This window comes from Monodon monoceros, unplaced genomic scaffold, assembly GCF_005190385.1.
Source record: "Monodon monoceros isolate NGI ecotype Baffin Bay Population unplaced genomic scaffold, NGI_Narwhal_1 Super_Scaffold_18, whole genome shotgun sequence".
Taxonomy (NCBI): domain Eukaryota; kingdom Metazoa; phylum Chordata; class Mammalia; order Artiodactyla; family Monodontidae; genus Monodon; species Monodon monoceros.
In genome coordinates, this window is record NW_021703774.1 from 165286839 (window position 1) to 165314570 (window position 27732).

At 49.5% G+C, this 27732-nt stretch overlaps 1 protein-coding gene across 1 annotated transcript; it reads right to left on the reverse strand.

Moving 5' to 3' along the window:
* Positions 1 to 627: 627 nt before the first annotated feature.
* On the reverse strand, positions 628 to 25761 carry CDA (cytidine deaminase). Its single transcript, XM_029227263.1, has 4 exons — positions 25404 to 25761; positions 14537 to 14648; positions 9358 to 9415; positions 628 to 5889 (listed from the first exon to the last, which is right to left on the reverse strand). The coding sequence occupies exons 1-4, from the start codon at positions 25555 to 25557 to the stop codon at positions 5773 to 5775; spliced, it is 441 nt and encodes a 146-aa protein (XP_029083096.1). The 5' UTR covers positions 25558 to 25761; the 3' UTR covers positions 628 to 5772.
* Positions 25762 to 27732: the final 1971 nt, after the last annotated feature.

Genomic DNA, 27732 nt, shown 5'->3' on the forward strand with positions numbered 1-27732 from the left:
CTTCCACGGTGGTACCATGTCTCAGGTCTCAGGGGAATCATCCTGAGTTTCCCCCATAATGGTATCCCACGCAGGTGAATTCAGGGATACGGCATATGCTTTTCTGCTAAAATATCTGTTTATACTGCAGATTTAATATTCTGTCTGGGAGTAGTCTCATTCATTCAGAGAATATTTGTTAAACATCCAAGGCAGCCTTTACTATGCTCAGCCACAAGAATTAGAGGAGAGTGGAAGGGGTTGCTGGAGAGGCCACAGGATTCTTTTCTGGTATACACTCTGCTCTGTGGCATCCTGTGTCTTCATTGTACCCTTTTCCCTCCAGGCAGCAAGACTGTATGTATAGTTTTGATAAAGCGCATAATATTCCTAAGAAGCATCATTTAACCTTCCCCCAAAGGACTTGGGGGCGAAAAAGGCTGATGCTAATATAAAAATGGAAAAAGGCAAGACTTAAAAAAGAGAACTGTTGAGGGCTGTTTGACCTTCCCTCGTAGACGATGTCCTTTGGCACCATTTCAATGCTCTTTGTCTCCTCCTGGCAGGAGACAGACACGTTTTCCCAGGGCAGCAACATCTTTTATCCACAGACCATTTCAGAAATGTTATCTGTGAATTGCCAGCAGAGGTGGAAGGGGTTTTTGCTAAAACTGTTGACAGAGCAAAGCTGCTGCCGGATCAAAATCCAGCTACTTGGAACTCCTGGGCTGTAGTTTTTAGAGGTTAGAATCCGACAACGGTGGGCAGAGAGTGAGATTTCATTGGGAAGAAGTGTCTCTGTTTTGCCTGGGCAAGGTGGATGCAAATGTGGTGGTGATGGACTGTGGAGGTGTGGTGTTGTTGAGACATTCAGTCTGTGGTTTATGCAGTCCGGTAAGTTTGCTGCCCTGCGGTGATTATTCAAAGTACAAATATGGCTATGTCACCTGCTGCTTAAAATCCTTCACAGGCTCTTTGCCCTTGCCCATTGCTCTCAGGATAAAGCCTAAGCTCCTTAGCCTGGCAGAGAATGTGCTTCACTCTTTGGCCCTAGCATCTTTCTTGCTGTCCCCCTTCCCTGCCCTTTGTGGTCCAGCAATACCGAATTACTTGCAGTTGTCCCAAGCATCATGCTGATCCCTTTGTCTTAATTTACCTCTTTGAACGAATCCCCATTCATACTTGAGGTCACCTCCTCCAGGAAGCCTTCTCTGACCTTTCCTAGACTGGGCTAGATGCCCCTACTCTGTCTCCCCTTCTAAACGTTCAGTTCTGTAAGGACAGGGATTGTGATTTTTAAACCTTAGATCCCCTAGCACCCAGCATGGGGTCTGCTGGATCTCCAGCCCTCCCAAGGGGGTGGAGAGAGGAAGGGGCTGGGCTATCTTTCAAACTCAAAATCACATGACTCACTCCACCTTCCCAGGGGTGAGCCAGAGGAGAAACCAGAAGGAAACAACAGGAATGTCAAATAGCTCAATCCCCGCCCACAACAGAATCAACTGCTGAGTTTGCTCTCTAGAATTTACACTACATTATTGCTAAATGAACCTCCTTTCTACAAGCTTCTTTCTTTTATTCTTTCTTTTTTTTTAAATTAAAAAGTCTTTTAAGTAAAAGTAATATGCATCCTTGGTTTAAAAAAACACTAACAGTATATAGAGATGGGCTCATCATGAAAAGCAAACGGTCTCCTGTTCCAACTCCCTCTAAGCCCAGAGGCATGCTATTTTACTCCTTTGGCTATTTCTTCTATGATTTCCTTCAGTTCTCTATTATCCCCTGATTTGGCAGACTGAGCTATTTAAGGCACAAAGCTGACCATGTCACCCCACCCCACCCCATCTGAAACTGATAGCTGCCCTTTGGAATAAGGTCAACTCCTTAACAGGGCCAACCAGGCCTGCTTCTTCTGGTCCTCCTCCCGCCCTTAACCACTTTTCTGTTTTCTTCTTTTTTCCTGTCTATGTACATTTTCAATTTTTACATCTTTAGAGTGACACCCCCTCCGCCCCCCCAACCATGGCTTTGTGGAATCCCCTCCCCTTGACTGTGGGCTGGACTTTAGTGACTTCTTCTAAGGAATAGAATTTGGCAAAAGTGATGGGAAGTCACCTTCATGGTTAGGTTACCAAAAGACTCTGGCATCTGTCTTGCTCCCTCTTTTGCTCTCTTGCTTGATTCTTCTGAGGGAAGCCAGCTGCTGTGTTGTAACCTGCCCTGTAGAGACGTCCAAGTGACAAGGAACTAAATGGTAACAGCAACAGCCCATCGGAGTCCTGCCAACAACCACACCTGTGAGCTCTGAAGTGGATCCTTCCCCAGTCAAGCCTTTGGATGAGCCTGCAGCCCCAGCTGACACCTTAACTACAGCCTTGTATGAAACCTTGAGATGACCTAGATTAGCCCAAAGTCCTGACCTGCAGGAACTGTGTGATAATAAATTTTTGTTGTCCCAAGCTGCTAAATTTTGGCATAATTTGTTGCACAGCAATAGGTAACTAACACAATCATTATGCCATTTTTTTTCCTGTTCAGTCATAGAACAGGAAACAGGTTTTTAATTGCCCCTCGCTTAACTTCCCCTTCCCATACCCCCTCAAAAACTGTTAACAGACTAGGTGTTCCTTCCACGCCTGTTTCTGTGCTCATATAATTGTATAAAAAATACTGTGTGTGTGTGTGAGACTTATTAGGCCATTCCATTATTTATTCTTTTTTTTTTTTTTTTTTGTGGTACGCGGGACTCTCACTGTTGCGGCCTCTCCCGTTGTGGAGCACAGGCTCTGGACGTGCAGGCTCAGCGGCCATGGCTCACGGGCCTAGCCGCTCCGTGGCATGTGGGATCTTCCCGGACCGGGGCACGAACCCGCGTCCTCTGCATCGGCAGGCGGACTCTCAACCACTGCGCCGCCAGGGAAGCCCCCATTATTTATTCTTGAACAGCATTTTCTGGCTTCATTTCTGACACAGGTACCCAAAGTACCCCTGGCATCCATCAATCATAGTTGTGCCCTCTTCCCTCCCAAAAGGAAATCCTAAAGAATCTTGTAGTTTACATAAGCAATTAGCAGCAGCTGGCAAGAGCCACAGAAATATACATGCTTCTATTGGAATATGTCCATGGGAATCTGGGACTCAGCTTTAGGGTCCTAAAAAACACAGACAGCCCTGAACAATAGAGCACATGCTGCTCTGAAATCACAGCCCTCAGAACAGTGGGACTGCAAAATGAAAGTGCTTTTATTTTAAACAAACTTCCCAGCTTCTCTGCAGCCAAATGAATGTCATTCTTCCAAGGGGACGTTGTTCAAATAATTTCTGGAATCCTTCTTTGCAAATTGCCTTCCCCAGTCTGTTTCCATGAAGTATAAGAACACTGGGCTTCGTCCTCCAGACAGCCCTCATTCTTTGACCCTCCCCAAACCGCATTCCCTAATGCGCTGACCCTTCTTGTGCCCTGGCTGAAATATCCCCTCCTCAGGGCTGCTCTGCCCATTCTCAGGCAAGCTCCACTCCTCCTGTGACTTGCCCCTGGAGCACTTTCTTCCCCTTGGGTGGCCCTTGTCATGAAGTACTAGAATCATTTAGATGTCATTTGCCACAGCTAGACAGAACCCTGTGAGGGCAGGGATTTTATGTCTTATTTACTATTGTATCCCCAGGGTCAGGTCCCAGCCCTGCAACACAGTAGGCACTCAATAAACAATTGTTAAATGAATGTAAAAGCCTGTTTGCAAAACTCAAATCCATCATCAGAGGACCCAAATTTGTCACCCTTAATAAAAGGAACAGCTGGCATGTATCAAGAGCTTACTGAGGACCCAGCACTGGGCTCTCAATAGGGCATTATTTCCTTTCATCCACACGACAATGCTGTATGCTGGGAACTGTCATCCCTGATTTACAGATGAGGAAATTGAGACTCAGAGCAATGAAATCGCTTGCCCAAAGCCACAAGGTTTGGAGGCTGTTCAACTCTGAAGTTCCAACTTTTAACCATTGTGCTATACCATTTTTTTCTTGTTAAATAGAAAAAAAAAATGTTTTGGAAATTTAAAAAATACAGACATGTACAAAGGAAAAAACCCACTAATCTAGACTCGCATCAAGCAGAAGTTTAACTGATGTTAACATCTTGGCCTATTTTCTTTCACCTTCCTTCTTTTTCCTTCTCCACTCCTCTTTATTGAGAACATTCAGAGGAATGTGCTGGAGGCCGCAGCAGCCACTTCTAAAGAAAGGCAGGATGGCAGCAGGTAGGTCTGGGTGTGTGATGGAAAAGCCAGTCTTAACGGGCAGTAACCCCTGCAGGTGCTCTGATCTCAGTAGAAAGGACTCCCAGGGAAGGGGTGAATTACCTGTCCACTTCCTGTGTCCCCAGCAACTTGCTTGCCTGGGAAAGAGGAAAATCTACACCCTATTCGTACCCCAGCCACCAAAGCTCACCCCAAGGCCAACTCCTCCAGGGAGGACACCCAGAGCTGTCAGCCCCCTTTACAGGGCCAGCCTAGCTCCTTCCCTTATTCAGTCCTCACCTCCCTAATTGTACCAACAGACAGTCCCCTCCCTGACCCTCCTCACTCCCCAGAAGGCAGCATGCCCCCCGCAACTATGCCTACCCTGCACTTGGTACCCGCCTGGACCACAGTGTGTATTTCTGTGCATTAGTCCTGTTTACACCTCTCTCTCCCCATCAGACGGCAAGTTTCTCAAGGGCAGAGACTGTTTCTTATACATCTTTCCCTCTGCAGTATTTGGCATATAAAAGAGACTCAGTAAATAAGGGCAGCCAGACATCAGCTGTGGGAGAATGGGAAAAACACTCAGTCAGACAGACCTGGTTCCAATTCCAGATCTGCCACATCCCAGCGGGTGGCAAGGAGCAGGCACTGTTTCTAGACCATAGTGGGAGTTACAGGACCTGGATTCTGGTTTGAATTTTGCTGCAGTCCTAAAGCAAGTTACTCAACCAAGGCCCTCATCTGTAAGAAGGGGGAGATAGCTACTTCGCCGAGTTGTCAAGTACTTTAAATACAAAATAATCCACGCAAAAGTACTTGACACAGAGTATGTCCTCATAGAGACATTTGCTCTGCTGTCTAGACAAACTCACGCCTCCCCCTTTATACTTGGGGGTGACAGCATCCAGTGCCCGGGTCTAACTGAGCCCAGAACGACTCTAGAAACGGCCGTTGGCAGTAAGATCCAGCCCAGCGGCCTCCCATCTGGAGAAGGCAGGGGCAGGAAGCCTAAAAACTCAGCTCTCTACACCAGCTACACAGGTCCAAGGTGCCTGTTTCCTCTCCCAGAAGAAAGAATCCAGGTCCTTCTATAAAGACGAATCACCCTGCCCCTCCTAAGAGCTACAGCAAGGATTGAGACAGCAAAACGTGCTCTCCCGAATCAGTATGTTCTGTAATGTTTATAATTAGAAAAGTCGCTCAGAGCAGGATAGAACCTTAGATAGGATAGAACCAAGCAGGACAGCACAGACTTGGCAGGACGGAAGAGAGGGACGGGGGCGCTCTGAGTCCTAGGGAGGACAAGGAGGGTTGCAAGGAGGGGCTGTAGGCCCAGGCTGGAGGGAAACCCTGTATCACTTCAGTAGAAACCCCACTGCTTGAGTGTAATTTGGAAAAGTCATCTCTGCCCAGCACCTGTGGGGTTGGGGACCACTAGGCAGGCGTCCCCAGGTCTGTGAGTACATCTTCATGAAGTTCTCTGGGTGGCTGTCCCCTTAAGCACGTGTGGGAACCCAGGGTCTCCCAGGCGGTGGGTGTTCCCCGTCCCTCACTGGATCTTCTGCAGGTCCTCGGGCCCAAAGGAGGCAGGCAGCAGCTCCTGGACTGTCCTGACAATGTACGTGCCATCCGGCTTGGTCATGTAGACAGCCCAGTCAGTGCCAAACTGGAAGAGACAAAGCCAGTGTGAGGGAAGCAGTGTGGCCAAGGGGTGAGGGCTGAGGGCTGACCTGGGTTTGAATCTGGCTCTATCTCTTACTGTCTAACATGCGTCTCTGTACCTCGGTGTTCTCACCTGTAAAATGGGAATGACAATAATCATACCTGGTGCATAGAGCTTGAGGGAGGAGCCCGTGAAAGATGGCAAATTAAGCAGTTAGCACAGTGCTTGCACCTTGCTAAAGGGCGGATCAATGCTCCGTTCTCTGATTAAGGACTCACCCAGGGCTTTACAAGAACAATATCTAACCCCTGGGGCCAGATCCCCTCCTGCTGTGAAAAAGAACAACTAATATCCGCTTCCCTTAGAGCCTCTCCGTAAGTCCTGACAGCCAGGAGAGGCGGCGTGCCTGCCTCACCCCACACCCGACATGGAACATGCAGGATTTCGCCATCTACCCTTTGAGGGAGGGGGATACTATCCCCATTTTACTGATGAGGAAACTGAGGTTTTGCAGGGTAACGTCAGGAAAGCAGAGTTTTAGCCCAAATCTCTGTCCCCATCTTTCTCTTACATGCTGGCTGTGTGACGTGGGGCAAATGGTTAAACTCTTTGGGTCTCTGTGTGTGTCTTGATCTGTGAAGTGGTTTTAGAGACAAAAGACTTATTAGGCAGGAAGATAGGTGTCCTAGGTGGAGAGTTAAATCAGCTGTGGTGTAATGGAGAGAGTCCTGGAGTTGGAGTCAACAGCCCGAGGCTCTGCCTGGCCAGTGCTGAGTCCTGGAGGTGCCTGCAAGCAGTGTCTGGCGCGTAGTAAATACTCCATCAATGGAAGCCATTCCTACTGATGACCTGTGCTTCCTAGTGACCGCTCAGCTTTGCCGCCTGCTGTTCACGCCTCAGTCTGAATCACCAACTTATCACCAGGCACAATCCGTCTCTGGCTTTTTATTTTATTTTACTTTATTATTATCTTTTTAAAGTTTAATTCTATTTATTTTTTATACAGCAGGTTCTTATTAGTTATCCATTTTATACATATTAGTGTATACATGTCAGTCCCAATCTCCCAATTCATCCCCCCCACCCCAACCACCCCCACCATTTTCCCCCCTTGGTGTCCATACGTTTGTTCTCTACATCTGTGTCTCTATTTCTGCCCTGCAAGCCGGTTCATCTGTACCATATTTCTAGGTTCCACATATATGCGTTAATATACGATATTTGTTTTTCTCTTTCTGACTTACTTCACTCTATGACAGTCTCTAGATCCATCCATGTCTCTACAAATGACCCAATTTCTTTCCCTTTTCTGGCTTTTTAAAATTAATGTTTTAAGGAAGGAAATTTTTCTGCTTGGCGGGCTCTGCCTGAGGGCATGGGTGTGAGTTTGAGTGGAGGTGAGTTTAAGCACCAGGGCCCTGGCCCCCAAGCTTCAGCTCTTATTCTTTGCATCTTGGTTTCAGTTTTGCCTCTCCCTCCTTCAGCTTTTCCATTCCCCATTCTCTCATCTGCCATCATCTAATCTGTCTGGAGAAAACAGCAATGAGCAATTAGACTGAGGCAGGGCCTCGGGAGTCAGGGAGCTGGCATTCTGGTGTGCTTTCCTTATGTGGCCTTGGACATGCCGTGGTGCTGGGCAGCCATTTGTGCCCCTCTAATGGGAGATGAAGTGCCTATTGTGAATTCAGTGCCTTCGTGGTGGCATTTTTCATCTGGATTTGGGACATGAGTTCTGCTAATTGTGCCTGATTTGCAGTCCTGGCAAGAAGCAGAAGGAGGACGGAGATGTTTGCATGTTCGAGAGATGCTTTGAAACCCCCAAGGCACAAAAGCAAAACTGAAGGAAGCCCCACTTCCCCGCATTTCAGACAGTTCCCAGAGCAGAAGCCCCCATGGAATAAGCAGGTCCTACGCTGCAAGGCATCATTATATCTCCACTGGGGCCGAAAATAATTTGTTCCATTTATAGGACCATAAAGGCAGGGAGGCTTCCGCGGGGAGTGTGGGCTTTGCAGTCAGCCTGAACTGCGGTGAATGCCAGCTCGCCACTGACCGGCTGCATGTCCTTCAGCAGGTCATTTCACTTCCCTGAGAAATGGGGATAATGACCCACACGTCTCTCCAGCTGGGGGGTGGAGATTACATGAGATGCTGTATTTACAGGGGCCAATGACGTCACATCAGAGCCCAAGGGCGTGGGGATTCTTTAAACTGGTGGCTTTAGCCTCTGGGGACTCTGGAGGACACAGGCCCCTTTGCGAGTCCACCAAAGCCACGGACATCCCCCCTCCCCCAATGTACGTTTACATATCAAAAACTTCACTGAGCCCAGATTCAGAAGCCACGGCCAGATCCACCCCTTTGTTTTTAGGATTGAAGAAACTGAAGTCTTCCACCAAGAAGATCTTTGTAAAAAGTACATCAGATCCTTTAAGTTCCCTCTTAAAAACAACCAGTGAATTCCCTTTATTCTTTTCTTCCCCCAACTTTTGTTTCAATGTCGTAAAATCATTTTAACCATTTTTAAGTGTACGATTCAGTTCTCTTTATTCTTGGAATAAAACGTACCTCCATTCATGGCCTACTGCATGATTGGCCCCTGCCCACCCCTCTGACTTCACCTCCTATCACCACGCACCCCAACCCCTGCCCCCGTGTTCTAGCCTCTTTGTCCTTCATACGACTCATCCAACTCACCAAGTATATGGGCGTTAAACTTGCTGCTTCCTCTGCCTGGAAATCTCTAGGCCTTGGTCTGCCTCATCTTTTCTCATTATTTATATCTCTGCTCAAATGCCGTCTTCCAAGAGAGGCCCTTCCTGGCCATCTAAAGCAGGGGGTTGGCAAACTTTTTTCCATAAAGGGCCAGGTAGTCAACAGTTTAGGCCTTGCGGGCCATAAGGTCCATGTTGTAACTCCTCATCTCTCCCGTGGTAGGAGCAAAGCAGCCAGAGACAACGTGTGAGTGAGTGGGCATGCCTGCGTGCCAATAAAACTTTATTTACAATAACAAGCAGCAGTCTGGATTTGCCCCTGGGCTGTAGTTTGCTGCTCTGACACTGACCTAGAGTCAGCTGCCCCTTCTGTCACTCTCGACTCCTTTTCTCTGCATTCTTTTCTCTGTAGCCCTCGTCCCTCTCAGCAACTCTACTGTTGATTTATTTTGCTCCTTGTTTGTCTGTCTCCTGCACTAGACTATAAAGTCTGTGAGTGCCGGGCCTGGCCTGCCTTTTCACTGCTGTCTCCCCAGAGCAAGGTCAATGCCCAGCACAGAGCAGACACTCAGTAAGTATTTGTTGAATGAAAGAATAATTTCCAGTGATTCACGCAAGCTTGGGAAGGCCTTAGGAATCAGCCAGCTCAGCAACCAGGACAGTTGCTGTGTCTCCTCACTGGCAGCTTGGCTCAGCTCCCAAGGCCCGGGGAAGAGCAGGGAGGCATCCGTTCCAGAAGGAAAGGGAAGCTGCTTACCTCTCTCATGACCTGCCGGCAGGCCCCACATGGGGAGATAAAATCATCTTGCAAGTCACTGCGGAAGCAGAGAATCAAACACGGATCAGTCTCTTCGGAGGCCAGAGGACAATTGCTAAAATTCAGGCCCCAAGTCCTGCCCGCCTCCAGATTAAGTCAAATCCCACCAGGCAGTCCCTGGTTCACAGGTGTGCTGCGTCCTAGAGGCTGAGAAGAAGCGCACAGAGCTGTCCGCACTTGCAAGAGGCAAGGCCATGGGCAGGACCATTACTTTCATCAGTGAGTTCAGTAAACGTTTAGTGAGCGCTTACTCTCACCAACGCCCCAGGGACACAAAGGTTAAGGAGAATTTGTCTCTGGCCTTCAGCAGATTGCTCAGCCCAGTGGGTGACATAGAAAACTAGATGAGTTATCATTTCAAACAAAATGCAGTAAGAATGCATGGTAACTAGGAGACCCTCCCTGACTAGGGAGGGAGAGAGAATATTTTATGGTGGAGGTGGCATTTGGCCCGGTCCTTGGAGGAAGTGTAGAGTTCATACGTCACCATTAGTGAGCACCTGCTCTGCCCCAAGCTCTTTACCAGGCACTCGATAGACATTATCTCATTTAATTCTCAGTATAACCTGAGTGTCAGAATGACCATTTTACCTTCAAGAACATATATTCAGTGAGATGAAGTAACAGAGTGCTACTCTGAAGCTCTGGGGTTTTCTGTGTTGCAGGCAAGGGATGTAGTATGTGCAAAGGCCCTGAGACATATGTGAGTCAATGAGAAAACTGGGTTCCCTGCATCGGAGAAAGTCAGAGAAGAGAAGCCTACAGCCAAGGGGTTGTCTCTGAGAGTGAAGGTACCTGAAGGCAGTCCTCCAGCCCTGAGCAGGACAAAGGACGGTGTTTAAAGAAAGAGTAAACTGTAAGAGTCTCCAAGCCTGACGAAGCACCAGAGGTTAAGCCAGTGGCCACCATCACCCTTGCTCTTCTGAGACCCACAGCTCTGTGATACCTCTGGACAATTACAGGACTTAAAATTTGGTTCTTGATCAGCTCTTCCTTTTGCTAACTACGTGTGACTTTGACCAAGTCATTTTAACCCATGCAAGGGTCATTTCTTTGCCTATAAAATGTGGGGAATAATGTCATTCACTTTGTAGGAATGCTTAGAAGATAAAATGAGATCAGGTGTGCAAAGGCCTTGGTAAACTTTAGAATGCTATACACACATTGTTATTGCCTCTGCTAATCACTGACACTCTTCCTTCACATATATAAGCTCTGTCATAATTTTAGTACCTTGTCATATACAGTTTTATTACATACTGTGTGCTTTATGCACTATTGTATAATTAATGTGCCTTATTGTGTATTAACAATAATTATCATATTGTTTAATAGGTGCCTAGAATGTGCCAGGCATCCTCCGAAGTACTTTATAGTCATTATCACATGTTAATCGACGGACATTTATTTATTGAGCACCTACTATGTGCCAGGCACTGTCAGTGCTGGGGATACAGCAGTGAACAAGCCAGGCAAAATTCACTGTTCTCAGGAGGTTTTGACTCGTGAGATGAGCCAGATAACCAACCAACCAATCAACCAACCAGTCAACCATGTATCAAGTGGAGACAGAGACAGATGCTATGCATTGAATAAAGCAGCTGAGGGGAGAGAGAGTGGAGGGGTGCTATTTTATTTAATCGCCATGACAACTCCCTTTTACATGTGGAAGCTCCTGCTCATGGAAAGGTGGGTCCTCTCTGAGCACACTCTCAGCTTCAGAGTGATCCCATGGGAACGTGAGGGGGCGGGGACCCCTGCCCAGGATGCACCCTGAGCCAGATTTACCCATCTGGTTTCCAGGTGACCGATGTTGCAGCCAGAGCCTCTCATAAGCTCTTTGGAGGCTGGACTCTGTTATTTTTTATTTCATTGCACACATGTTGGCTCAGAGTTTGCTCTGTGATAGGCAAGCATGGGAGGGAGCAACAAAGACCAATCAGAGAATCCCTGACTTCAAGGACCTTGCTGTCTGGAAGGGAGATAAAATCTGTGTGCCAATGTCATAACTACAGGCAGACTGTGGTTAGGGTTACGGGAGAGGTATTCTAAGTGAAATTCAGCCTCCCTTCCACGGCCTAGAAGGCCCTGTATGATCTGGCCCCTACCAAGCTCACCATTTCCTTTCCCAATCTTGTGACATGCATGGCTAACTGCCCAAGGGACAGCCCCTTGGAGAGGGTGACCTGCATTGGGGTTTTCAATGTGGGGTATGAACATGCATTCCACTGGAATGTTGGATGTGGTCTCGGGTTCAACCACCAAAAGTCACAAGATGGTACATCCTGGCAGCAGAGCTCTGAGAACTGGGGGACAGCCCAATAATAATGGCTCACACTTACACTGCACTTCTCTGGGCCGGGCACTGTGCTAAGGGCCATATGTATATTAACTCGTTTAACCCCTTATAACCTTATAAGACAGGAACTATGTAGGTACTCTTACCATCTACATGTTAAAGGTCATGAAAGGTGAAGTGACCTGCCCAAGGTCACAGGGCTGGTAACCAGGATTTGAACCCAGGATCTGTCTACTCTGCCTTTGGTAGTTCTGCAGCTTGCAGAAGTAATAATGATAATGTTAAAACAATAGTTTTAATTTATTGCACACCCCGAGTCCTCCCAACAGCCCAATGGGTAGGCATCACTCTCCTCCACTTTACAGAAGAAGAGCTGGGCTCAGATTGCTGAAGCAATGTGCCCAAGGTCAGTAGTGGAGAAGGATTTGAAACCAGGTCTCACTAACCCGGGAGCCTGGGATCCTAAGCATTACTCAACATTCCAGCCAAGAGAAAGAATGAAAAGCTCGGGAGAAGAAGCACCCCAGAAGGTCCTGGGTGCACGGGGACCTTTTCTCCTCCCTTCGCCTTTCTCCCTCTCGGCTGCCCTTTGCCTCTTCCACCTTGTGCCGGGTGTTGACAGTTTCCTGTGGTTTGTGCTGACCTCAGTCACACACTGAGGCCAGCTTATCAGACTTGACAGGCTGGAAACCTATCGACTTTGATGATGACAGCTAGGACCCCAGTGGGGCAAGCTTATCTCTCTGTCAGCAAAATCCCACCTGAGCTGTGCACTTTCCACTTCACAGATCTCGAGGGAGCTCTCTGAGACTATTCACACTCATCATTGTTAACAAGGGAGCTGGCACCTCCCATTCACCCTCTAAATCCACACTCTCAATTTAACAAATCATTAGTGCAGTAATGACTGCTTTTCTGGCTCGGGAATGCTGGCGCAGGCTGAGTACCTGGAGAGGAGCAGTTGGGTGCTGGAAAAATGCGTTTTTTGTGTAAACAAGGACATTTGCTAATCATCACTAACGAAACTCAGTCATGCTTTTTAAGAGTAGATAATGACCAAGAGAAAACGCCTTTCATCTGGAACATTCTAAACAGAGCAGGGCCACCTTGCCATTATCCTTTTGTTGACTTTGGCCTCCTTTTCCCCAGAATATCATTATTTTCTTGGATCAGCTTTGAAATTGAGTTACCCCCACCCTCTTTTTATAAAGTGTAATTCACATCCTGATCTCTGTTCGTCCGCACAAAATGTCCCCAGGGCGGCCTCATTTATTCCTCCCAAAGCCGGAGGGAAGCCAGGACAGACCTTGGTCACAGGGAGAGCTCTTGGAAGCTGGGGCCCTTCTCCAGAAGTGCATCCTTCACTTCCGTTACTCAGGGAAGAAAACCTTCAATAATGCGGACCACCTTGGGGGCCAGACTGAGGCCAAATTTAGGATCTTATAAAAGAAATGGGGGGACTTCCCTGGTGTCACAATGGTTAAAACTCCACTCTCTCAATGCAGGGGGCCTGGGTTCGATCCCTGGTCAGGGAACTAGATCCCACACGCATGCCACAACTAAGAGTTCGCACGCTACAACTAAGGGGCCCACCTGCCGCAACTAAGACCCGGCTCAACCAAATAAAAATACATAAATAAATAAATATTAAAAAAAAAAAGAAATTGGGGCTGGTTTCTGTCACACAGACGCCATAGGCCTTGCTCTCAGCCCCTACATTTCCGCCAGAAAGGTCCTGCATCTCCACCACAATGAAGAGATCATTCACACCTAGTCCGTGACCCATGCACCCGGATGTCCCTAAAGACCAACACTTGGTCAGCCTTGCAGTCTCTTTCCGGGTGGATTCAAAACTTCCCAAGTTATTTTCCTTGCACCGTTATCTTGCTACGAGAACTCTCATAGACAATGCAACAGTACACAGAGAAGCAATTCGTCATTAAATCAGAAGCATAATGGGGTCCAAATTAATAAAAGAGCCCATTCACATGCTTTGAATCCTGAAGCCACTGAGTCTGGGTCCAGGGCCAGTAAGAACTCAACGAATTCCCTTTGAGGGCACACACGTGGGAGCTTGGATAATTATGCCTGGGGCCTGGAGAGAGAGTTAATAAGTGCTCTTGTTCAGCCAGAACCTGGGCTGGAATCTCATCAGTTTAGACCATAGCCTGGGTTTGCCTGGGTGTCACCCCACCAGCTTGTCCTTTTATCCTGGTTCTTGCACCTAGAGGTGATTGATGCCAAGTGAAGGAGCTGGTACAGTGAAGGACGGATCTCAGTATCAGCTCAAGGAGAGCAGGGAAGAAGGTTTCCTTTCCTGGCACAGCATGGCACAGTGGAATGAGCCCTGGAGTCAGGCTCTAGATATGTATCTGTCTCGGCTTCGCCACTAATTCCTAGGAAGGTTGCTCACCATCTCTGGGTCTCAGTTTCTTCAACTGTAAAATGGGTATAGTGGCCAGGCAAGTCTATACCAGGTGATTTTTAGGTCCCTCTAGCTTTGTTTCTTTGCTGCCTTTCTATTGTATCTTATAGGGATTCTGTTGTGTTTTGCGCTATTATTAGAACAAGAGCGCGCCTGCCTTTGTCTTAGAGTTGTCTTGCTTGTTTACCTGCTCTTCAGGCTCACCAAGGGCAGAGTCCATTTCTTATTTATCTTCTACCCTCAGCACTCAGCCCAGCCCTAGAGTGCCCCACACCATAGGAAGCGCAGTATAAGCACATGTTAGATGAATGAATGGATGGATGAATAACTGGTGTGTGGTGGATGTTGGCTGAATAGATGAATGAATATTGCTGTGAGCAGCCTTTCCCACTCACCTGGAGATAGCAATTGCCCTGAACTCTTTGTACCCTTCTGAGATGGCCTTCTGGATGGCGGTTCGTTCAGCACAGACGCCCAGTGGGTAGCAGGCATTTTCTATGTTGCACCCTGAGAAGAGAGGAGAGACCAGTGCTATTTGCAGCAGAGCCACTTCCTGTTGCATATGTAGAGTAAGAGGCTTACCCCATTCCAGTGCTGGGAGGGACCCGCTACTAGGAACAAGGTGCGGGCAAGGAGAGGGCAACTTGACCAGAAGCGTTGGGAGACTCCGTGACCCACTGGTGCAGTGGTTTTTCCCAAGAACCTCCCACTCTCATCACTTATCTGATGCCTGCATTTCGAAGCACAGCCTGGAAGCAGGGGCAGCATCACAGGGCAGATTAACTCAGCCTCATCTCCCCACCAGAGGTCAGGTCAGGGCCAAGGGAGATGCCAAGGCTTAAGAAGATGAGCAGAGCCCCCCACCCTGGGTCTCAGAGACAGAAGCCACAGGGTGGGGTGCGGTGGTGATCCTGATTCAAAGATTGCACCTGAGTAAAAAAATTTTTTTTAAAATAATTTTTGGCCATGCAGCGTGGCACGGCATGTGGGATCGTGATTCCCCGACCAGGGATTGAACTTGTGGCCCCTGCAGTGGAAGCGTGGAGTCTTAACCACTGGACCAACCGCCAGGGAAGTCTCCAAAAGTTTTGGTGTGGATACCAGCTGCCAGGGTTCAACCAGGGTTCTCTGCGAGTTGTATTGCAAAACAAAACTGTCAAAACCAACAAACTAACAAACAAAAGCTCTCAAGCTTTGCAAAAGATGTTTGTGATTGCACAAAGGGATTCCACCCCAGGGGTGTTCTCTGGAGTGTTCCTGGGGGCAATGGGCAAGGGCTGCTCCCAGGTAACAAAGCACTGGCATAGCCAGATTGGCTGACTAACAGACTCCGCATTTTCAGGGAGGTGAGGCCATGAACCAATGGCCACAGGAGCTGGGCTTTCCCTTGACCATCAGGCTGTCATATTCAGTATGTCACTCTTCATAGCTTGCCTTCTCCCTGAGGCAGGATATTCGTTGTTCCCCAGTATTCATTTTCTCCTTCTTCCTTTAAGTAATACAAGTGATTCCCATTCCCATATGGCTGATCACATGGCCACTCAGAGACTATATTTCCCAGCCTCCCTTGCAGCAGAGTACGGCCATGTGACTAAGTTTTGGCTAATGGGATGTGGCCCAAAGTGAGGTAGGAAACTTCTGGATCACATCTTTTGTAAAGAGACTGCTTGCCCTTTACTTCCTTTCTTTTCCCCTCCATAGGCTGGGTTGGGGTGGGACACCTTTGACCACGCGCTTTATATTCACAGGGATGGAGAAGCAACAGCACAGAAGGAACCTGGGACCCTGGCCAACTCCTGGAACAGAGCTGAGTTGCCTACTTGCCCTGCACCAGCTGCCTACTCTGAATCATCATGTGAGAGAAAAAGAGAATTCTGTCAGGTATGAGTCATTGTATTTTGGGATATTTTTTAAAATTTTTATTTATTTATTTATTTATGGCTGTGTTGGCTCTTCGTTTCTGTGCGAGGGCTTTCTCTAGTTGCGGCAAGTGGGGGCCACTCATCGCGGTGCGCGGGCCTCTCACTATCGCGGCCTCTCTTGTTGCGGAGCACAGGCTCCAGACGCACAGGCTCAGTAATTGTGGCTCACGGGGCTAGTTGCTCCACAGCATGTGGGATCTTCCCAGACCAGGGCTCGAACCCATGTCCCCTGCATTGGCAGGCAGATTCTCAACCACTGCGCCACCAGGGAAGCCCTTGGGATATTTTTGTTACAGTAATTTAACCTGTATCTAACCAAAACAGAAATTTGTGCTAAAAATAAGATGTAGCTTTGACCAAAAAAAAAAAAAAAGAAAAATCAAAAATATGTGGCCTTGACTTAGCAGTTGGGCAATGTGAAAGAAAATACAGATGTGGCAAGATGGAAAGCAGATGGCCCTTGCTACTCTGTGGCAGAGTATTTGGTAAAACCCCACCCTGCAATAACCTGGAAGGCAAACCATGGTACACACTTTTCTACCTAGGACTTTTCTACCTAGCAATGTGAATCAGCCCTGTGGCAAAGATCTGATTAAGGCTGTCATTTCCACCCAGTCATTGTTTCAGGTGCCTCAAGGTAGCCACCATTAAAATGAGGCAGCAGGGCTGGGCTGGGCAGGGAAGCCAGTTAGTAAAGAAGGGAGCTGGCGAGCTTAAGAACTATTGCACAGAAAGGATTCTTTGGGTGTGCTACTCCTGTATGAAAGTGGAAGCAAACAGACCAGAAGGTTTCTAAGTTTTTGATAGATTTGGATAGCCAGAGAACCCAAAAGTCTGGCCTACAAAAGCCTGTGATTGTTCAACTCCTAAAGAAATCTGGGGCCCCCAAGACTCCACCATCAGGAGTAAGTTGAGAGAGCTGTGTGCCCCCAAGGAGAGCGTTCTCTCTGACACCCACTTCAGAGGTAAGGCTGAGGAGGATAGCGGTCGAGGAAGAAGCTCCCAGAGGGCAAAGCCAGGGGCCCCAGTGGGCCGTGGACAAGGGGGTCACCCCCAGGGCAGAAAGGGGAGGCAAGGTGTACCCCGGGGCAGGGAGTTTTCACACTTCTTGCCCAGCAGGTCTGATAACTGCACGGACTGGTGGCCAACAGGTGTTCTGTTTTCCTAATGGGAGATTTGATGACTGTTAGCCTTTCCTGCTCCACGTTGTGTATGGCCAGAGTGGGTGTGAAGTGGGGGACAGATGATTCATTTTTAGTTTTCAGGCCACTGGATTAGCAAGGCCACACCCGGCCTGAGAAGGTGGGCTCTGCACCACCAAGGGATTCTGCTGTTAGAGCGGAATGCAGTGACTGGGGGGACTTTGGGTTGTCACCCTCAGAAAGTTTATAAGTGGGTCCTACGTGTGGGAAGAAAGATGTACAGATACTTACAGGCCACAGGGGGTCTTGTGGCAAAGACTAATTGTTCCCCGTGTTCAATAGAATCCATTGGAGTTTAGTTGGGCACATGCCTACCCAGCTGGAGACTATGTTTCCCAGCCCCCCTAGAAGCTTGGGGCAGTCCTATAGGGTGAGCCAATGGGATGTGAGTGGAAGTGTTGGGTGAAACCTGACCCACACTGGGCCAATCAGAGTTGAGCACCTGACCCACACTGGGCCAATCAGAGTTCTCCTGCGTGAGGAACCATCAGTCCCTCTCTAACACCAGGAGCTGGGCCTGGGCCCAGCTAGTTTCCCTTCTTTATGGAGAACACCAATAGGAGGCAACGAAATGGACACTCAGATGAGAGATGGTGGGAAAAGAGTCCGGCCTCCTGATGCCAGCTGCCCTTGAAGCCCAGAAACACTCCAGCTCTGCCACCATTTAGTTATAGGAACCAATGCAGCCTCCTTTTGCCTAAAATAGTTTAAAAAATAGCATTCCTATCATTTGCAACCCTACAGAGATCAGTTAATACAGCTGGGATACAGGACAGGGAGCCATCAGGGAGCTGCAACCATGAAAGGAGTGGTTGATATTTATCGACTGCCTACTTTGGCAAAGCATTTGTTCATATTCACATGTGAGTTACTGTAGCCTGGATAAGTGGCCCCTAAATGCTCAGGCTCTCTGCTAGGTCAGTGAAAGTTAAATGAATGAGTCTTTCTTGCTCCCTACCTAGTCTCCCCAGACAGGTTCCCGATGCCTGCTGGAAATGGCTTCCTTTAAACATACCCTTGCCTGCTCAGACCTGCCTGCCCCTCCCACCTTTGCCGACCTGTGACCTTGCTGCATTTGACTTCTGCCTCTCCCAGAAGCAGAAGAGCTGCTCCCCACTCCACTTCCCGTCTAGCAACCCTCCCACCCCTGCCTCATCCCTGCCTCAGGGACACTTTTCCCATTAGACGTGATTCACATAAATCTTGGGTTGTGCTGATGTGATGTTAAAGCAAATTGCCAGACTGCAAAGGGCCCGGCCTCTCAGGATGATTGCCTGTGTCTGCTTTTGAAGTTCACAGTGACCTCATACAGAGAACTCTTCCTTCACTGTGTGTAAAAACTTCAACGGGCCACTTAAGGAGAGGGAGAGTTTGTTCTTTGCCCTCCTGGCTCTGAGAATTTGGGAAAGGGACTGAACCTCCTTGAGGCTCAGGGTGCTCATTTGTAAAATGAAGATGACAGCACCTTCCTCGCAGGCCTCTAGTGAGAATGAGTTGAGATCGCGCGTGTAAAGCAATGAGCACAAAGCCTGGCATGGAGAGTAAGTGTTCAGCAGCTGGAGCTGCTGGGTTTTTTTTTTTTTTTTTTTTTTTGTGGTTCGTGGGCCTCTCACTGTTGTGGCCTCTCCCGTTGCGGAGCACAGGCTCTGGACACGCAGGCTCAGTGGCCATGGCTCACAGGCCCAGCCGCTCTGCGGCATGTGGGATCTTCCCCGACCGGGGCACGAACCCGTGTCCCCTGCATCAGCAGGCGGACTCTCAACCACTGCGCCACCAGGGAAGCCCTGGAGCTGCTGTTCTTAATTGCATGATAGTCAAGGCTTTGGTGGTGGAAGGCCTGTATGACTGAGCTTCTGTTCCTTCCAGACAAGGTGTCACAGTGGCCCTGTCTCTGTCCTTCAGGCAACTTTGAAATTCTTTCCATGACTACAAGGCCCTCGTAATTTGGTGCCAACCTGCCTACATCCTGGACCTCAACTCCTTTTGCTTTCCAGCTGTTCCCCAAGTATATACCTGCCACAGGGCCTTTGCACCAGCTGTTCTAACTGCCTGGAACTCTCCTCCCCCTATAAGCACATGGCTCACTCTACCCAGGTCTCTGCTCAAACGTCATCTCCTCGGAGAAGTCTTCCCTGATCACTCTAACTAAAATTGTTTCCTCCCCCCTCACCTCCCACCCTCTTAATCCATTTATCCTGTTTTAACACTTCACACTTTCCTGAAATGAATGTGTTTAATATCTAATTCCCCCATTATCCCCCAAGTAGAAATTCCTGAGGGCAGGGACTTTGTCTATATTGTACATTGCTGTATGCCCAGGGCCTGGAACAGCCAGTGTGCCCAGGGCCTAAAACAGTGAGGCCAGCGAGGCTCTCAGTTACTTATTATCGAAAGAGTAGAATTTCTCACTTTAGTGCTAAATCTCTGAGATGCAAAGGAATAACTGTATGTGGGGCCTCTAGCAAGTTCAAGTGTAATTTCTGAGTCTTGCTTCTAAAAAAACAAAAAAAAAAAAAAAAAAAGAGGAGGAGGAAGGGAGGAAGGAAACCCATAAACTGTTGATCCTGAAAGGCCAGACAATTTTGTTTTGCTTTCCTAAAGCCCAGAGCACAAAACGACATGTATACAGGCAAGCCAACTCCATTCCCTGTGTTCCCTTCACTGACTCTGAAACACACAGGAGAGACGGGCTGGGATGGCACCAAGTTAGAAATCCATAATTATAAGATTGGACCAGAAATAATACTATGATGGTAGTGCTATTATTACTCATTGCTTTGTTTTAATCTTTTCTTTTATTGCTCTCTTTTTTTTGCCAGGCACTTGTGGAACACTTCATCTGCATTCTATTGTTAACCTTTTTAACAACTCTGTGAGGCAGATCCTATTCTAACCCCATTTTACAGAGCGTAAATCTGAGGTGGGGGTCAGGGAGTCAACTCACATCCTGACATGACAGATACAAAGAAGTGTCTTTCTGTGTGGCATTTCAGTGAGGCCATGTTCTGAGGAGGTTTGTTGCTTAAGGCAGGGCTGGAGTCAGATGTCATCGAGACATCAGCCAGGGAAGAAATTCACAAGGAGGTGACTGGGACCCAGTCCCCCCGAGAAGAGAGCACTGCCGGAGAGCATGTCCCCCTCTCTGCGTCCGCTCTGCCTTCCGAGGGATCTTAAGATTCGAGCGGGGGTTCATCACACTCAAGCAAGTGGGCCTCGGCACCTTCTGGAGGGTTTCTTAAAGATTTCCCAGCTCCACCCCTGGAGCTCCTGCTTTAGTAGTTCTGGGTTGGAGCCCGTTAACTGGCACTTCTAACAAGTTCCCAGGAGGTGCTGAGGCTGTGGGTCTGGGACCACACGTGGGAATCACTGGACTAGAGAACTGTCACGTTCGCGTGCTTGAAGAAATGCTCCACTCTCTCCACGTCCCTGCCTCTGCTTCAAGTGCAACGCAGTGTCACGAATGGATCCTATTCCAACTCAGCTATAGAGACGCGGGATTTTAGTGAAGCTCACCTTTGTAATAAGCTGCTTTCGAGTGACAGTGCAGAGGACCAGTGGAAGAAGCTGGGGTGGGGGGCACAGCGGGAGCGAGGCGTGGAGGGTGGGCAGGGCTGTAAGGAGAGGAAGCTGGTTAGGGAAGCCTGCTTTGACTCACCTAGAAGTGCTATGGGTGGGGCTGGGAGCCTGCGTTGGGTCAAACACTGTGGAGCGGGGCCATATAGAGCTCCAAAGGGTGGTCCTGGGGGAGAAAGGGAGCCCAGGGAGGGAATCAGGGGCTGGTCAGGGGAAGACAGATGAAGGATTAGGTTTAAAGGTTAAGCCAAGACGAGCCGAATTGAGCAATTAACCAGGATGTCCTTAAACGTTTTTTTTTGTTGTTTTTTAACATGTTTTTTTTCCTCCCAAATTAATTACACGTGATCCAGAAAAGTGCTCCCCCGCCTCCCCGCCAAATGTCAGTGAAACATATGGAGTGCTGCAATCCCTCTGCAGAGAGGGAGAGACAGACCACCACCCCAAGAGCATGAGCTGAAGGAGAGAAACTCCCCCATCCCTTGGGTGATGCCTGCAGGGTGGTCCTCCATGAGTCTCCTCCACGCCCTCCCACCCGGCAATCCACCATCGCTGGCTGGGGGCCCCGGGCTGACTTCGTTCCCCCCAGCCCCCTTGTGTCCCATCTTAACTCTTTTCTCTGTGTCCTCACTGCCCCTTCCCCCAGCATCTCTTTCTTCTCCGGTGAGCTCCTCCTCTCTCTGTCACTCTCCCCACAGCAGTGACAGAAGGTAATTGTTGTAGTTATTAACTACCATCCTGGTGGCCCAGCTGCGAGGGGCACAAGGCCCTGGCCGGGGTCAGGGGTAATAGAAGAAATAAGATCATCATTATGAGATTGTGACAGCAAAGCTCTCAGACTTGCTTTTGAATTGGACAGAACACCAGCTGCCTCTGAGGGCGCAAACTCCACGGAGGCTGGTGTTTCGTTCAGCTGGAGACAGTTACAGAACTGGGCAGACTCGGCCCGCTACGAGTTGTGAACTCAGTGTCTAAGTTCAGCTGTGCCCTCTCTGCCTCCTAATCGTCTCTAATTCACTCCCTGCTGCCCTATCAGGTTTCCTCTGGTTGTTCAAGGTCCCTCCTCTCCAAGTCCTGCCTCACCGCCATCTACCCTCCCTTTCCTTCTAAGTAAGGAGATCCAGGGATTCTGGTAAATGCCCTCCATCTGTCCCCCCTCCTCAGCACAACTCTCTCTGCCCCCTTCTGTGTATCCACATATCCCCATGCAGCGAGGGGCAGCAGAAAAAGCAAGGAATTTGGAAGCAGATAAAATCTGATCCTCAGTTATCTCATTCATAAAATGTGCGTTTGGCTCTTGGTTTGGTCTGCTTGGCACCTCCGCAGTCCTTCTTGTGGTAATAGACCCACCCACCCTGCACTGAGAAGGAATATGTGTGTGAATCAGCTGGCCCCATCACGCTACCCCATCACGACAACCGTGATTGGCCCAGGGATGTGCATGTGATTGGAGATGGACCAATCAGAACCCTTCCCTGGAATTTTTCCATCTCGAGCTAGTGGGGAAGAGTTCTTTCCTCTTTGCTTTTTAAGGCTGTAAGAATGTAAACTAGGGATGCCTGCACTCATGTTCCCTGATGCCTGGAGAGAGCCCACCTTTAGGATAAGAGAAAGAAACCAGCATCCAGAAGGCTAAAGAAGAGCATGGTGGCATTAGAGTTCCTGGATCCAGCTGTCCCTGAGGCAAGATCTACCCTTGCCTATTGTGGTTCTGGTTGGTTTCTGGCGTTGGCAACTCAAAGTGCTCTGACTAATGCGTGTGACACTCATTGTCTCCTCTCATGTGGTGGCTGTGAGATTACAAAAGATCTTTCATAGAAGTGCTTAGAGAATGCTTAATCCATTGCAGTTATTAATATGGCTGTGGGTCCCTGCCCACCATGTCCCCAGCACAATCCAGCTCTGTCTCATCCTTTCCCTGGTCTCCATGGCTGGAAATCCTAGAACCATGTTCCTTTCCTTTATTCTAATACTGCCCACCCTAGACCCAGTCCATTAGTCCTGTATAATCCCTCTCAGATCTTTCCTTCTTCTTCGTCCCGTCTGCCGCTGTCCTAGGCCAAACCACTCATTCACGCATTCAACGAACCTAAACTATCGGCCGGGCAACGTGTTGTCAGTGAGTAAGACAGACACTGTCCCCCTGCGCTCTTTCCTCTGTCCCAGTCTTCCTCGAGTACCTGTCAGCCTCAGTGTCCTCAAACCCCACTTTCCTGTTACTCTTCTCGGCTCCCTACTGGCTACCTCATCAAATCTCAGTGTCTCTACCTGGCCTTCAGAAGTGCTCCGCAGTCTGCCTCCAAGTCATCACCACCACCCCATTAACAGTAGAAGCAGCCGCCATTTGTGATATTCTTATTTGGGTCCAGAAACTGTGCTAAGCACTTTAGCTCCTTTAAAGGCATTAGCTCGTTTAAAGCCTCACGACCGGGGGTGAAATTCAACATCTTTAATGACTAATGCAGCCCAGGCACCAACAATCAGGGAGGACCGCCAGGCCAGAAACACCAGCTTTGTCCACAGCCGTCCTGAAAGGCCGGTATTGTGATCTTCGGTTTACAGATGTGCAAGCTGAGACTCAGGAGGGTGAAGGGTCTTGCCCAGGGTCACACAGCTGAGAAACAGCAATGCCAGGATGCAAACCCAGGAGCCTTTAACTCCTCCAGGGCCTGCACCCCATCGCATAAGAACTCCATACGTGCCCACCGCATGACCCTTTTTCCGGTGACATCAGGTCCTTCCCTGCCCTTTAAATAGGCCACACCTCTGCTCACTTCATCCATTCTCTCCTACAATCATTGGTTGAGGCTCCCACTTTGAGCCATGGCCTGTGCAAGAGGAGGGGACCCCCGTGGGGGGCAGGGACTGTCATTTCTGCTCACAGTGGTATCTCCAGCACCTGGTACATTACCCAGTAATTGGTGCTTGGCAAATATTTGTTGAATGAATAAATCAGTGCAAGGATGGGGAGGGCCCCTCTCTGTACACCATCCGGAGGGGACATGGAAGCGCTGGAAGGAATCAATGGCTGATTGCATGTTCAAGGCCCTGAGACACGGGGTTGGTGTGGATTGCAACGTTGTTTGAGGTGGTGGTTAATGTTTAATGCTCATCTGAGCCCCCGGGCCAGGACTGAATTTCCACATGACACTCAGAGATTCTTTATTCCGCACAGGAAAGCAAACTTGGGAGTCAGGGGAGCTCTGGGTTCCCATCTCAGCTTGTGATCTTGGGCATTTAACCTCTCTGAGCCTCAGTTTCCTTCTCTGCAAAGGGCCGATATAATAACTGCCTTGAAAGACTGGAAAGGTTAGATGGATAACGTTGAGTCACGGTCCTTTCACATGGTAGCACACACTCAAGGTGCTGAAAGATGTTTAAGACCCAGGTGACTCGTGAAACCAGAAAGAACCACAAAAGACAAGAGATAAGATGAACATCAAGGGGCCACTATAGAGGGGGAGGTGTGGCTCCCAGCCAGACTCGCAGCTGAGCAGTGGTGGAGGCAGGGGCTCACACCTGGCCCCGGAATGCTGGGGGTGTGGGTGTGGGTGGGGTTACCAATGAGAGGCACACAAGTGAGCCCCGGTCCTTTAGCTGCTGCGCAGGCCAGGCGGAAGGGGGATTTCCTGGCAGCAGGGCTGGGGCTTCTCATCTATCACTCTGGGCCAATTCTCATCTGCCCTGGGGGCAGGGCGGTGCTGGGAATGGGAGGGGGGAGGGGCACGGCTTCCCGGCCACCTCCACGCCCCGTTCCCCACTGTCCTAAAAGAGGATGTCCCTAAGCTTAGCAAAAACAAGTCTGAATTTCTGTTCAAGTGAGCTTTTCTATAAAAACAACAAACCAAAGAGAAGGAGCTTAGGAGCAGGTTAGTGCCAACTCAGATTCCTGTCCCTCCCTCCCCAGGCCGGCACTCAGGGCTGCTTACCCAAACTCTGACTGCCTTCTTTCCCTTAAGACCCTCTGTAAGGCCCACACCCCACTAAGGAGTAACCCCTGGGTTCCTCGATTTCACCCCCAGCCATCCCCCTGGATGGTAGGTGACAGGAAGAAAGCAGGGCTTGAGGGACCCTAGCACTGGTCACAGCAACCTGTGTGACCTTGAGCAAGTCATGTCACCTCCGGACCTCAGTTTCTTCATTGAAAAAATGGGCATAACACCTGGCTCAGCGCGTGGGCGGTGAGGACTTGCCTGTAGCAGTGGAAGCCTTTTTAGGGTGCCAGACGTAGAGGAGGGCTCAGAAAGTGTTAACCTTCTCCCTCCCAGCTCAGGGACTGCAGATGCTCTGAGTTTATGGCATCCCTTTCCTGCTTCCCCTTCCCACTTCCTTCCCCATCTCTCCTCAGCTTCCCAGTCCTCCAAGAACGGAAAGCCACTGGATTGGAGCAGAATATTCATCCCCACTGTCTGGGACAGCAAGCAGGGCAGGGGTGAGTGGCAGAGTTACAGGAGCGGCCCAGGGAAGAGGGGAGAGAGTGCCCCTCCTTCCGCCCTTCCTTCTTGTCCTCCTCTGGCCTCCCACCCAGGCTGCCACGGAGGGGGACCCCAAGGCACCGCCCTTACCGGAGAAGATCCTCCCGTCCCCGGTGAGGAGGGCAGCCCCCACGGGGAAGCGACTGTAGGGGCAGTAGGCGGACTTCTTGGCCTCCCGGCAGGAGAGCAGCAGCCGCTGGACGTGCTCGGGCTCCAGGGCGGGGCTGGGACTCTTCTGGGCCATGTCGGTCCCCTGGGGCCCGCGGAGGAGCGGAAGGGGAGCTCCCAGCCAGTGTGGGCTGGGCCCCACCGCGACAGCAGCTCCTCCCCCGGGGTGTGTCCCTGCCTAGAGTCTCCCAGGTGCGTGCCTCTGGGGATGCTGGGCGGGGCCAGGTGAGGGAGAGGAGCCCTCCTTGGTTTGGGGACAGAGGGTGTGGTGTGTGTCCCAGTGTGGAAGGATGCCACTGTGTCCACGTGTGCTTCACACTCTCCCTTGGGGACCACTCCCACTGCTGACAGACTGATGGGTGAGAGGGTCAGGGGATGGGTGCCACTGTGATCTCAGCTGGAGGGAACCTCTGAGATCATCTACTCAGGACGCCTCACTTTTTGTTGTTGTTGTTGGCAAAATAGACATTGGGCTGCTGGTAAAAGAAGTGAGTTTGCATCCTGGCTCCACTACTTCCCATATGTACAACTGTTGGCAGGTGACGTGCCTTTCTGAGTCAGTTCCCTCCTCAGTACAGTGGGGATAGTGACCATCTCTGTCCTGAATTCTAGGATTACAGAACAGCTCGAGCTCTGGAGTTTAGTAGACCCTAGTTTGAATTCCAGTTCTGCCATTTATTAGCTGTATGACTTTGGGAAGTTAATACCACCTCTCTAAGCCTCAGTTTTCTCATCTGTAAAATGGGTGCACTAACAGTATCATGTAGCATTTGTAATGAGGATTGAATGAGATACAATTTGTTACAGTGAGCATGGTTGGAGGATCCCATGACGTCATGATGTAAGCATCCTTTGTGACTCCATGCAAATGGTGTTTTTGTCATTAAGTGACCTGGCCAAGATTACATAGGAAGGGCAGAATACCAGTTAGGGCATCCAGAGGCATCCGAATGTCCCCAGACCCGCAGCAAACAGGAGTGAATCTGTAGCTTCTCTTAGGGCTTAAATGGGTGGTGTGGGGAAAGGGAAAGGGAGGCGAGGTGGGAAATGAAGCAGCAACTCCATGCTCTGCACGCTGACATCTCTGGGTTCTGCAGTGTAGCATCTTTGTGTCCTGAGCCTGGAGCTCTCAGCCACGTGGAGACACAGGCAAACACCCAACTGTAGAGTCTCCCCTTCCCCTTCCCTCCCTTCCCTCCTTCAGATTCCCCACACCTCCTTTCCACATATTTGGCCCTCAGAGAAGCAGCTGGTTCCCTCCCACTCTGTTGCACTCTCCTCCTGGATTTATACCTTCGGCATCTAGAGCAGTTTCCAGGATCTGAGGCAGGGCTGGTGGAGGAAGCAGCGAGAGGGCTCTCCTGCCTCTTCTATCCCTGTACAGCCCAGGCACCCCAAAAGCCCTTCCCCCAAGGCTCGAGGAAAGAAAGCAAAGGATGTCCTGGGACCATGTGCACCCACTTGACATGGGAATAATTCCAAAGCTTTCGGTGGCCAAGTAGCATCACAATTGGGAAAAGACTTACGGTGCCCTGCTGGCCTGCCAGGCCTGTTAAGAGGCCTCACTAAGCAACCCTGTATCTGTCCCCTGCCCTGTCTTGACTCACCCCAGCTCAGCTCAGCCCAGCCCTGCCCAGGCCAGGGGCTGGACTCCTTGGCTCCACGGTACCAAGAGGACATGGACGACCTCCAGGCTACTGATGGCCCTTGGCGCCTTCAAAGCTCTTTACCTACCCATGCCATAAAGGGGGACAGTGACCATTACAAACCCAGCTGTGTGGAGCTTGAGAGCCAGCAGTAGCTCTAGAATTCCTTATAGAGGGGGCTTGGGGTGGTCATCTGGATAGAAGGAGAGGGTAGGCCTGGAAACTTGGTTAGAGCTAAGTTATAGATCAACTATAGATAAATACGTATATAAAAACATTTTTTTTTTTGGCTTGCAGGATCTTAGTTCCCCATCCAGGGATCGAACCTGGGGCCCCGGCTGTGAAAGCTCCAAGTCCCAACCACTGGACCACCAGGGAATTCCCAAGATGAGCAATATTAATGGCATTTTCTAAACATGCTTTAATCTCCACTTCACATAAAATTAAGAAAACTTAATTGCCCAGATCAAAGAATAGGAATATCAAAGAAGATGTTTTGAGTGACAATGGAGATTATCAAGGTCCTCAAAGCCTCCCCAACCTCCGCCCCAGGCCTTTGCTCAGTGAGAAAAACCACCCAGAGTCCCCATGTTAGAGCTCAAATA

Bases quoted from the DNA above. Each gene is read 5' to 3' on its own strand.
- CDA (XM_029227263.1), bottom strand. From the start codon at position 25,557: ATGGCCCAGAAGAGTCCCAGCCCCGCCCTGGAGCCCGAGCACGTCCAG. The intron at 14,649-25,403 runs GTAAGGGCGGTG...CTCTCTTCTCAG, and splicing joins GGACGGGAGGATCTTCTCCG to GGTGCAACATAGAAAATGCC. The intron at 9,416-14,536 runs GTGAGTGGGAAA...CTGCTTCCGCAG, and splicing joins AGGGCAATTGCTATCTCCAG to TGACTTGCAAGATGATTTTA.